The 12,848-nt window shown below is 35.3% G+C and overlaps 1 protein-coding gene across 1 annotated transcript in view; it reads right to left on the reverse strand.

The window, feature by feature from the left end:
- LOC111326070 (heat shock protein 75 kDa, mitochondrial) overlaps positions 1-12,835 on the reverse strand; it is a 17,324-nt gene extending 4,489 nt beyond the window's left edge. Inside the window, exons 1-13 of the mRNA XM_022929999.2 lie at positions 12,627-12,835; positions 9,405-9,493; positions 9,190-9,250; positions 8,588-8,670; positions 7,501-7,892; positions 6,852-6,961; positions 6,554-6,627; positions 4,779-4,826; positions 3,699-4,270; positions 2,393-2,450; positions 1,754-1,904; positions 1,087-1,169; positions 513-673 (exon numbers count right to left, since the gene is read on the reverse strand). Of these exons, the coding sequence (XP_022785734.2) occupies positions 513-673; positions 1,087-1,169; positions 1,754-1,904; positions 2,393-2,450; positions 3,699-4,270; positions 4,779-4,826; positions 6,554-6,627; positions 6,852-6,961; positions 7,501-7,892; positions 8,588-8,670; positions 9,190-9,250; positions 9,405-9,493; positions 12,627-12,801 (2,057 nt within the window). The 5' untranslated portion in view covers positions 12,802-12,835. The remainder of the gene's footprint in view (positions 1-512; positions 674-1,086; positions 1,170-1,753; positions 1,905-2,392; positions 2,451-3,698; positions 4,271-4,778; positions 4,827-6,553; positions 6,628-6,851; positions 6,962-7,500; positions 7,893-8,587; positions 8,671-9,189; positions 9,251-9,404; positions 9,494-12,626) is intronic.
- Between the last annotated feature and the right edge of the window lie 13 nt (positions 12,836-12,848).

Genomic DNA, 12,848 nt, shown 5'->3' on the forward strand with positions numbered 1-12,848 from the left:
TTGTATATAAGCAATGGTAAAGTTTATTCTCATTAAATCCCCTGATGAGTGGGCGACCACGAAACAGGCTTGTAGGGATGAACTTGTAGTTTACTTGTCTTTTTCCTCCCACAATATATACTTCGCTCTACTTCTATGTATTGAGCACTACGAAAATCAAGTCACACACTGTGTGTGTGTCTGTATATATGTATGTATATATATATATATATATATATATATATATATACAGACACACACACAGTTGAATTTTATCCCATTTGAAAACAGTTTTAGTAGGGGTAATTTCTTGTGGTGGAGGAAAGAAGAGCAATTCTCATAAAAAAGACCAACGGTCAGCATCACTGGCACATTCTGTGGCTTTGCCATAAGGTCTAACATAATTATGAGGAGTCCTGAGCACCTCATTTGAATCACGATTGGACACGTGAAGTGAAGACAACTCTAACTAACTATAAGAAGTATGGGAACATATTCAGGTAAAAGGTATCAACCTTGGCTTAGTTACATACCTGGGATTTATCTCCAATGTAGGTTGAAAAAAGTGATACTTTGTATTGTCGATATCCTGGTGCTGCTGTGCTTTCATGACTTTGAGCCAATGTTTAGCTGCCACCATGTCAGGCACAGTGACCATCACAGGATGACTGGTCTGACTCAGATGTTTGGATACCTGTCCACAAATTAGACACACATGATTCACATCTTGAATGAAAGTGTTAGCTTTCACTTGTGAACAATGAACCAATGATGAAACTACATTTACGGTAACCCGAGGCACCCTTATGAAGAAAAGGACTGTTGTTGGTGACAGTGACTGACTTTTTGACAGCTTGAGAAAAATGTTCTAAACTTTTTCTGACTGGTACATAATCAATAACATCTCATTATTGCATACAAGGATCAAAAAAGAAATGCCTATACAAGGACCTCTCCACTTTTCACAATCTCCTCTAGAGGATTTGTGAGAAATATGGACAACTGAGAACAATGAGTGTTTTGATTTGGGTTGATTTAAGGGCTGTCTTACTAAATCACGTTCCATAATTTAAAAACAATGATTGAGGCTGAACTACAAATTCAAACCTTAACTACAGGGACTTTTTCCTTTCCCAAGGTTAAACTTATCCAGTCTGCTAAGTCTTTTGCTTGCTCATCTGTTAGAGAATCTGGAGCAAAGATTATATCCATGTAACTAGTCAGAAACCAACCATAGGGTAATTTTGAAGCAGAGCTCCCCAACCAACTGTCAGAGGTATATGTCTCTCATATTATTCAAGGTGAATAATAAGTATTTTTAATAACTCAGGTAATCTGAGCAAAAAAACTTTCAATCATTTTCAAAATTAGTTCATCAAATTTAAAAGCACCTTGCACTAGGTGATTACAACAATGCATGATGTCAGAGTGGGCGAGTCTACAATCACAGCAATAAATTATTATGGTAACAGTAAACAATTAATTGCTTCAGTGTTCTCATAACAGTTCAACTTTTGAAGACTGAGCTTAGCAAATTGTTTTTCTGATACCATTAAAATTGAAGCTGTGAACCGTGAAGGTGATTGCACCATGGCAGAGTTGTTGGCAAACCTGATAAGCATGTTTGGTAAGGTCACTTCTGTAGGTGACTTTTAGCTGTAAGTGTGACGTGACTTTTACTTGAGTAAAAACTACTTGGGTTTGAAATTAGCTGGGTGCTTTATGCTAATCAGAATTGAGCTAGTCATGTTAATTTGGAGACCAAAGTACTTACCAGATGTCTTATCTGCATCAATTATGTCTGTTGATGTTTTTACTTCTCTCTCAACTGAAAAGTAATTCTCAGCAGCCATGATTCTCTTCTCATCAAATTTACTAAGGTAATGAAGAGTTACCTCATCTTGTTCATTATAAGTAAACAATACCTATTGTACCATGAAAACATGATAGTCACTGTACTGTTTAAGCTCACAAAATACTCAAGCCTTACCAAGAATAATGGATAAATTTTGACACAATGTTTTGAAGATACAACAGCATAAACAAAACAACAACAACAAAAGCAAAACAATAACAACAAAAACTTGTATTTTTCAAATTTACAATTGCACGAGAACAGAGAAGCAAAAAATAAAAAGAAAAAAGTACAGACACAGGCTAGTTACTTGAAAAAGAGGAAAACGCAAGATTATTGTTGTTTAGAATTATAGATAATGAATGACTTCGTTGCAGAGATACCAAATCAATGAAATTCAACCTTGCAGTGTTGTGATGGAAACACTGCAAGACAAGGTCACACTTTCTCGGGTCATGTAAAAGGGCTGTTGCATCACGTAGAAAAAAAGTGGGACACAGTGGGAGAAAACCTACCCAAGAAAAGTGTATGTGTGCGTTAATGAATCATAAAACCCACCTCAACATCATCCTTTTTTAGGGCTTCATAGTAAGGAGATGTCTCTGCAAGTTCACGACTGAAAATTAAGAAAAAGCAGTGATGACAATTACGATGATGGTAATACAAATTGAATGCATCATCATCATTTCTAAAATAACACCCAAATGTTTTTTTTAACTGAGTGTTAAATGAATTTAATAAATTCCAAAAATCACTGAGATGTGGTCTTACAAACAAAGACAATGCTATCTTATCATAGCCTGTAAAAAGCAGTAAAGACTTAATGCATAAAGGCTGGTCAGGTTTGTGATGACGTTTACATCAGTCGTGGTAGGTTCACACCGTGTATGCGTCCTGTATGATCATGAGCTGGTTTTTTTCATTAGCAACTGAATCAAAAAATTCATTCTGGAAGACTACCTATTAACAACTAACTATAAAAATAAAGGCTGATAGTTTCGAAAGAAACTGTTTGGGGCTGCTTCGGTGGGAGTAACGAAATAATTTGGATATATCAACAAAGTTGAAATGGTAAATTGGCCACCGTAATGATCACAAAAGCTGATGTTTCGAGTGTTAGCCCTTCGTCGGAGCGAATAGAGGAATTGTGGGTTGTGTGTGCTTTTAAAGGCAGAAAATGGAGCTGCGTTATTGGTGGGAACATGGCAACGAGAAAAACACAAATACGTTTTTCTCGTTGCCATGTTCCCACCAATGTAGCTCCATTTTCTGCCTTTAAAAGCACACACAACCCACAATTCCTCTATTCGCTCTGACGAAGAGCTAACGCTCAAAACGTCAGTTATTGTAATCGTTACGGTGGCCAATTTACCATTTCAACTTTGTTGAGATATCCAAATTATAACTATAAAAATAACATGATATGACGACTGACACTCTAAATGACAAGCTCCCTGTAAGAAGTGTGAGCACATGTTGCTATGGTATTTATTTGAGGTAACAATTACATGTAGAAGGTTCCAAGTAATCTAATTTGAAGTCAAATTTTGTAAATCCTCTCACTGGTAATAACCATGTCAAAAAGTGGGAGTGAAACTACAGTGGCAAAGATGTATTTTAACATGCAAGATTACATGAAGACTGTAAACAAAAATGTACCACGTGAAATTCTGCAAGTGTTTGATTAAGCTTGACTTAACGTTTCACCCATTTTCTCCATTCTCTTAATAAAAGGGACTCACTCTAGGCACCAAAATACATGCAGTTTCAGTATAGTCAATCTGTTTTTGTTTTGTTTTGTTTTTCAATTATACTAAAGAGGTACAAAATGTTTTAGTGTTTCAGTGGAATAAGGTCATCTTACCTTGGGGCACACAAATAGTATACATATTGCTGAGTTGGTTTCATGCGTGATACATATACAGAAAGTGGGGTTAATTCCCCAGCCTTTTCCTTTGATGACTCAAACAACAACAGCTTGGCTATGTCTTGTTTAACATCTTCACTGTTACTGCTCACTATTCCCTCACGGAAGAAAGCACCACATTCCTTGAAAAAGTTTTCATACTTAACTCTGTCCTTCTTTTGTTGCTGCTGAAGAAACTTGACAATTCGTGACTCTAGCACTTGGCTGAGCTTAGTTATAAGGGCACTATCTTGAAGAAGTTCTCTACTGAGGTTAAGTGGTATATCTTCACTATCCACCACTCCCTTTACAAATCGCAACCAGTTTGGCAAAACCTTGTCTGCCTTGGATTGAATAAGGACCTTGCGACTGTAAAGAGATACACCACATTCTGTGTTTGCCATTGTGAAAAGCTGTGGAACAGTTTCCGGAATGTAAAATATACTGCGGATGTTCAAAGGAGCATCTGTCTTGTAGTGAAGCGTGTATCTTGGCTTGTCGTAATTCTTAGCAATAAACTGATAAAACTCCTGTAAACAGAAATTTTCAAGTACTTTATGCAGACTTCTTAGCAATATGACTCTATTCACTGTTTGCAATAGCCATGTGCAACATCCTTTGTAGAAAGTAACGTAAGGAAAAAGCGGTTTTAAACAAAAGAAGTAAAAAATTGATATATCCAGATTTAAAAAAAATGTGTAGTAGATTTACAATTATCTGATAACAAATCTGAAAGTATGAAAATCACATTTACATTGTTCTTGATTTATACATGTATATCTATTCTGGGAATGTTAACTACATATGACATGATGTGGCTGCAAGAAAAGACACCCAATAAGTTCTTTTTTCTATATGAAAATACCATGAGTTTTCAACTTCTGCTGACTGCTACAGCTGCATAACTGAATTCAATTTATAAGTTTTAATAACTGAATTTAATTTGATAGTTTCAATTGATATTTGGGAGTCCATTCTAATTGATACACTCAACAGTAAATCATCAAGTCAAAATAAAATGTCCCTTCCTTTTAATACCTCATGTTCTTGAGTGCTTATAGCATTTGGATCCAGCATCCACAAAGGCTGAAGAAGAGAAAAACAGAGCAAATATGGCTAATGAAGTCAATACACCTTTCTACCTTCTCAAAGATGGGATACAAAAATTACAACAATCTTATGAGTGACCTAAACGCCATCATGTATGAGTAGACTATTTACTGGAATACATGTTTATGTTCAAACAACACATCTCAAAGTGAAGTAAATTTAGTAATAAGAAAAAATGGTTTCAATTGGCATTGGCAATTGTAATAAAGCTTTGCCACCTCCTTCCAATATAATTATAAAAGCATTTGGTGGGACACTAAAACTAAACCATATGGGTAATTACGAAAGACAGAGGACGAGGTTTGAAGACAAGGTTTATTCAAAAGTCAGGTAAATTGATGGCCAAATGGTAAAAACTTATTGCAAAATTATGGCCAAATTGATGCTGGAAATTCAATCTGTGCCCAAGTTAGCCTCAAAATCTCAAAACCTGGTAAAAATCAGCTAGATGAAATCTGTGAAACCTCAAAACATGGTAACTCAGCTACCAAATGTGTAAAATATAGCCAAATGGTTGCAAAACAAATCATCTGAAATGTACCTTAAGGACAAGAAAATATCAGGTGCACAGTGCAACAAAATATTTCCATATTTATCATTGTCGCTGACATCATGGTTGATATAAAGACTTTCTTCCCAGCTGAGCATTCTTCTGCAACTGTGCTCTTTGCCTTGTGAGGTTCACAAAGCTTAATTTTGATCAAGGATGGAGTGAAAAGAAGGAAAAATCCACCTTGATGATTTAAGAGTATGGCCATTTGGTATCATGTCAATAACTTCAATTGGTTATCCAAATGCGCTTTAAAGAGTACAAATAACACACAAGACAAGTACAAACATCACACAATATTTGTACTCCAGAAATATTTGTAAAATTCACCCACACAATTTGGCCTGTTGGACAATAAATCTCTTCTTAAATGTAGTATCACTGAGTATTTATACTGATTGTTTGTATTTTAACGTGCGCATAGGATATATGTACTCTGGTAAAAATTTCTGCTTTTTGTCTCAGTCACCCCAGAAATATGAAGAGAAGGTAATAGCATGACTTTGGGGACCGAAGAAATCCTAGTTTTGTTCTGATGGGGTAAAGCATTGAATCCTAGTTTTAATATCTAAATAAATTGTCTAACAGACCAACGTCAAGTTAGTGACATTTTTAGGTCCATACATAAACCTAACAGTATGACTCCATCACACCATGAGGTAAAAGGGATTTGAAAGAGTTCTATGATGTGGAAAGTGAAACAAACTGAAAATTATCCCAGCAGCTGCTTCCCAGGATAAATATGCTGCAGGTAAAGTTTTCCCAGTCAGAATACCATGAAGAAATCCAGCTGGATAGCCAGTGCATACCTATGCTAGATAAACGTGATTACAAACATGGTTTCTTTTTTTTGTCAGCTCCTTTTTAATTGAATACTTTGCATAGAAAGGCATGTATGATTTGCACAGTTTGTACTTTTTGTTCTAATGGGAATTGCAATTTTAGTATGTGTCTGTTCGGGTCAGCCAATGTTTAGTAAATAAGTCAAGTGATTGTCTCATTGTTGCAAGCTATCAGGGCTGCAAGGAAAAAAATTTTTTTATTTAAAACATGTTGGTTGTTAAAATCAACATCTCTTCACATTACTATCATAACTGAAATAGTTTATCACTAAAAACAAAATAATAGAAAAATCCAAATATCATCAACATACCTGAATTGTATTGATGCATGTGCCATCCAGATATATTGGGAAACCCACAAAGTTGCTGTATTTTTTAATAATATCTGTAAGAAGAAATGATTAGTATCATTAATTATCAAGAACTATGCATTAATTCTGTGCATGGTCACAGAGTTTAACACTGTCCCACAACCAGCAACAAAAAACCATAACATGTAATTCTTGAATAGTATATTATTTTGAGCCTATTTTTCATATCATTGGTGCCCAATTCCTTTTTTTCAGAATGTAATAAGTCTGCTGACGGCAAATTGTTTAGTACACCAACCTTCAACTGCTGTTTTGATTGAAAAATTTTTAAAGTCATCCTTAAGATGCATGACCACTTTTGTGCCTCTAGTTACATTCTCTGTCTCAGCCATCTCAAATGAACCAGACCTGAAAAGTCAATTGATGAAGTGTTACATAAGTTTCCACATACGTAAACTGGACCAATTAAAAGTGTGTTTTATGCCACACCCATTCTTTCGTCTCTTTACCAGAAACTCCTTGATATTTTCCACACATGAAACAATTGGGCATGACATGAATTTCATATTTTTGTTGAATTCCCCAACAAAGAAAGAAAGATGTAACTCTCAGAGGAGTCAAAGCAATTTCTGGCTCACCAGTAGTTTCTGTGTTCAATTAAAAAATCAATTTAATTTGACAGCTTTATTGTGCCAATTGATATGCAATTATGTTTTTGGTATCAACAAAATAAACTCATGAAGCAGTGAGCAACTGCTTCGGAATCACTGAACATGGTGCAAGAGACACAAACAAACAGAGAATAATAATTAAAAGAACTGGTGAAAGAAGCCACTTTTTCAAAAATTGACCAGCTATTATTAAAATATAATGGATGAGAAAACATGACTACAGGGAATTAACTGAGCAGAAAAATTGGATTGACTATCATTAATGTTTTGTGTTACCCATCAGAAGTCCATAAGAATCCTTTACTGTCAGGACAAAAAGAACGAGTGAACACATCAACTCTGTCAGCCACCATAAATGTAGAATAGAAGCCCACGCCAAATTGTCCAATAATGCTTTTCTCTCGTGAATCTCCTTGTTCCAGTTTGCCCAGTTCCTCAAGGAAAGCTTTGGATCCAGACCTGGCAATAGTGCCCAAGTTATCTAACAATTCTTCTTCTGTCATTCCAATGCCATAATCCTGGATAGTCAGAGTTCCTCTGTCTTGATTTGTTGCAATGTTTATTTCAAGAGGAAGTTCATTTTCAAATACATCTTTTCCAGTCAAGAACTGGTATTGAAGTTTTTCCAGTGCATCAGATGCATTGGATATTATTTCACGAATAAAAACCTATAGTGATTGAAAATGACTCTGAAATTAGTGTATGGTCAATTGAATAAACATAGGCAAACGACACTCAGGTAAGTTGTGGACCTTTTATTTAAAGGAGGGGGAAGGCATTTCTATGATGGGTCACTCTTCTGTCTACTTTCCTAGAAGGTACAACAAGGTACTTTCCTGGAAGGTACAACAAGAAGTGAAAGCTCTGCACCAGGTTAAGAAAACAAGTTACTTGTAATTCATCATCATGGCTACAACATAAGAATGTAACCTGCTGTCACTCTTTGTCAATGATCATGTTCCCAATTAATAGTCTTTGTATAGTTTTATAGCTGGAGCAGTTTATCTTTTGGTGCTCTGTTTGAACAAGCATCCATTGTGCCTACATTAAATTTATCATTTTCCTTTATTAAGGTTATCAAATCGCACAAAGTGAGAAAAAATATGTATTATTTTGTATGTTATGTAAATCTTGTGACATGAAGGTTTTACTGCATTAGTTCAGTATAATTATCTTGGTATAATTATCTATTGCCATAATTATCTATAATTATCTTGGTATAATTATCTATTGCCATAATTTTTACCATACATGTAACATGCATTACCGGTATGTGTCAAAGTTGTGAAAAATAACTCTGTAAAAAGTTGGTTATATTATTGAAACAGGTACTGTTTCTCGTCACATACACACACAACTGTACCTCTTTCTCAGAATAAAGTGTTTTGGCTACAATGTCCAATAATTGTCTGGTTTCTGCTTGAAATTCATGCCTTTGGGTTTCACCTAAGATGTGAAAACAAACAATTTGTTAATCATTAAACAGGTAGTTCTATATCCTAAAAATGTAAGTTATAGGTTGGGATCCAGATCACCTTACTGGCTCTTGTGGCAAACTCAAAATAAAAGTTAGAGCCTGCATTTTTTACCTAAAGAAAATTGATAGTTTTAAAGATCTGAACCTAGTTTACTTAGCAAGGATCTAGAAACACCAAATATATTAACAAGGACCACTGAAATGTAACATGCACGCGTACAGTTTTATTTGGTCTAATAAGAACCATAGAAAAAGTTCCTGCTTATGGTATGTCTTTTCATATAGAAGCACCCAAAAATTTCTCCAAGCTTGTTACTTTTCCACATGCAGAGAGCTAACAACAAAACTTGAAGGCTACATAGTCTACGAAACTACAAGTAGTGTAAGTAATACACCTTGTTCTACAAAGAGTTTACCAAAAAACTCTGTTATCTCTGTGAATTAATCATAAATCCTACATTCTTATCAATGACATAGTTTCAACTTACCAATAACTCTTTCGCTTTCCCTTATAATATGCACAGTATCACCTGCTTCAAAATCCTCTTCCTTAGATTTAAAGAAATTACAATTTTGTCAATAACACTAATTTTGTAATTCAATTCATAAATCATAATTCAAAACCTTATAATGTAAATAAATAATAGTATTATATAATACCATGGAAAATGTTAAACCATGTATAATTTTGTTTTGTTAGTACCTTTGAAAAGTTATCTTTATCAGTAAGATTTTCTGAAAAAGCTCTGCAGGAAATCTTTGGGTACAACCTCACATGGGGATCTCCAAACCCTAAAAAGGTAAGAAAAATAACAACCACTGAACAAGAACTCATTTACAGTTCCCTTAGGCCAAAAAACCTGAAAAACTTGGTTTGGCTGAGTGCATGCAGGAATCATCCCTTACAGCAGTTACTATATCTAAAAGGGTATCCTAGCTGCCTGCCTGTATTTGGTATGTAAAAAGCTTGTTTTTCAAGAAATGTAGTTAAATATGACAGGCATTGGCTAATACTGTAGTAACATATGGCCTCTCGTGACTCTTAATTTCTTCCACCACTAATACAAATTTATCTGATACTTTCTTTGCAAAATATATTAGCTGACTGCCATTGATGTCCATAAAATGCACAAGATCTGTATGGGTCTAAAGTCATTGGTGAGATCGTGGTTGCCACAGTCCTACCTTTTTGAAATTCTCTGACTTTTCCCTAACATATATAGATTTTCCAGACCACCTGAATTGACAATTTTACAAATGAATCCTGATAAAGGCCTGCAATCTCCCCTCAAAGCCATCCTCTTCACCCATAACTTTATGCTTTCGGTAAGTCACATACATTGTAAAGAGTGTACATGAATTAGTTGACATTTTCTTGGGAACCCAACAACATAATTTTGTTCAATTTGGTTACACTAAATTCTACCAATTCAACACCTTTTTACATGTCTGTGAAATCTACTGTGGAAGAGTATTTAAAATGTTAGAAAACAATGATTAATAGAGGAAAAAACATGAATAGAAGTGTCACATCTCTCATTATGAAGAGGACCAAGACAAGATGAATGATTTCATATTTACTTGAAATTCCACTTTCCCTGACTTCTTTCACGAATGTATATCATCAAAGTGGAATTCTCAGACTTTTGCCTGACCTTGAATAATTTAATTTTTTTCCTCACTTTTTCCTGAACTATGGCAACCTTAGAGATGCTTCTGTCAACAAGAGCAGGGGATTAAAAGTAGCATAACTGTACTGAATTTAAAAAATAGATACAGCTTTCCACTGTACCAAAATAAAAGGTATTTTAAGCAAATTGTTCAGGAAACAGAAATGACAAATGTTTGTTTGAGAAAATTATTTTGTGTGTGTTGACTGTACACATTTTTTAATAGTGTATGTGTTACCTGCAGACATTTTCTTCAGTATCCAAAGATTAGCAAGAGAAAAGATTGGAACAATTTTGTGTGTAATGGTTAATTTACTAAACAAAAAAAAAATTCAGACTAAGAGAAAACAAAAACTGTTGACACGCTATTGCAGAGAATAAGTATTTGCATACAAATGCAAAATTATATATATTTTTTAAACATTATGGGCTCTTTAGTTAGATCTAAATCATTAGACACAAGCAATTATAATATTGGTTTATCCTCAAAACACTTGTCTGATAAGAGTCTCTTTGGATTGTTAGCAATTACTTCCAGAGAAAATACAGTTGCCTACATTTGTAGGCTGTGTTTCAAATTTTTCCTTGGCCCACAGGTTTTTAAACCAATTCAATTTTGATTTTTCTCCATCTTCAATCCTTATTCTCTACATATTTTTCCTTAACCTATTGACATCCAGTGCACCCGTATGTGCCCATGAGGACCCACACCCTTTCTACGCCTTGTGATGTCATCACTTTTAACCCTGGAGCACGACTTTGAGCACGTACTTGAACAGGTTGAAAATATCTTACAAATGATACCAGAATGAGTGCAATTGAGTGAAGGAGATTGGAGAAATAGCCCAAAAACCATGTAACTTTGACCTGAAAATCTGCACGAAAATCTTGTTCCATTACCCACCTACCTTTCTGAGCATGTGCTTTGAAAATAATGAGTAGTTTCCTAAAAAATCTCTACACCAAAATGAAGCCTACTAAATTTCCAGCAAGTGAGGAGAAACTTCAGGAGAGGAGAGGGGAAACAAAGGGCAGGAGAAAGAGAAAAAAGTAAAAGTCGTAAGTGGGGCATTACTTTTCAACCCAAAAACTATCTCGAAATTTTGCTTTCTGCGCGTGCCCGAGATTTTCAGGCCGCCATTTTGCATTTGGATCAAAAGGCCGTCGAGTGTACGAGCTGTCAAGGGGTTTTTGGTAAGTTTGAGCTTTAAAACCACAACAGTGACCCCAAATCTGCTCGACTAGCTTCAAAACACAGTTTTCCACAAAAGCTGCGGCCATTAATGGGTTAATACCAAATTAGAATAGTCATCAGGTAAAAACATGATATAAAATGTATAATAAACATGCCACAACAAAGAACAATTACCTAAAAACCGTTAATTAAAAAGCAAAACTTCTACGCAATCTTCATCTTAACAATTTGTTTGACCAGCAGGATTTGCAAAACATCCTTATGCTCTAAAAGCCTGACTTACTCGCTTCATTGAAAAACTTTTCATGGTAACTCTGGTTTTAAAGGTCACTGATTCTTGCATTACATTTTTTTATTTGAAATTAATCATTTTAATAAGCCCTTTCACTCCCAGATCTCATTAGCAATTATCCTCACTGCTAGCAATACAATTCTTAAGCAGGTCCAGAGAATTTGGTATTTGATCAACTAATAATCCCCCCCAATTGACTTTATTTTCATCACTTGTCTGCTTGATGTTGAATTGACATCGTGAGGAGAAATTCTGCCCCAAGTCACTCATGGGAGTTGAAGGGTAAGAAATACTTTAAATAGGAAAAAATGCAAAAATGTCTGATTCCTACAGTCACTTTTCTCTGCTTAGAGTCTTTTTATTACTTTTTGGATGACAGTGATTTAATTGTTATTCTAAAAACTGAAATTGAGGATGACGAGTCTAAATTGAAATTCATGCATCTGGAGTGATCGGCTGTAGTCCAGCAGCGTCCGATGGCCCCTGGCGCCTTACTTAAGCTCTTGGGCGACTCAAGAATCTTAGTTTTTTCATAAAAAAAAAAAAACAAAAAACAAAAAACATAATTATGCTGAGCACCTTAGATTTCACAGTTTCAGAGCACTAGGCTCTCTTCAATTTTCCTTGGAGCACAGCCTTCCCCATGCCATTGTCATTCACTACATAAAACTCCACAGATTTGTCACTTAGTTAACCGAGGAAGGAAGGAAGGAAAAACCCCAAACACGTGCAAGTACGTCAAATGTGCTGAGTACTCATCCACCTTACCTATACCATTTTGTGGTTGAACGAGCTCTGTTCTGTGCTTCGGACGTTTGCTGGCGATCATATTGCAATTTCGCGAACATCTTTTGTGAAAATATCTAAAATTTAACAAACAGGACTGCAAATAACGTGTAGAAATGCGATTCGCCTTACTCACAAAACTAATGGCAGCCGCCATTTCTGCGTGGGATCGAGTTGCGGACGGATCGTTTGTTTCTACATGAC

This window comes from Stylophora pistillata, chromosome 9 (genome assembly GCF_964205215.1).
Source record: "Stylophora pistillata chromosome 9, jaStyPist1.2, whole genome shotgun sequence".
Classification (NCBI taxonomy): Eukaryota; Metazoa; Cnidaria; class Anthozoa; order Scleractinia; family Pocilloporidae; genus Stylophora; species Stylophora pistillata.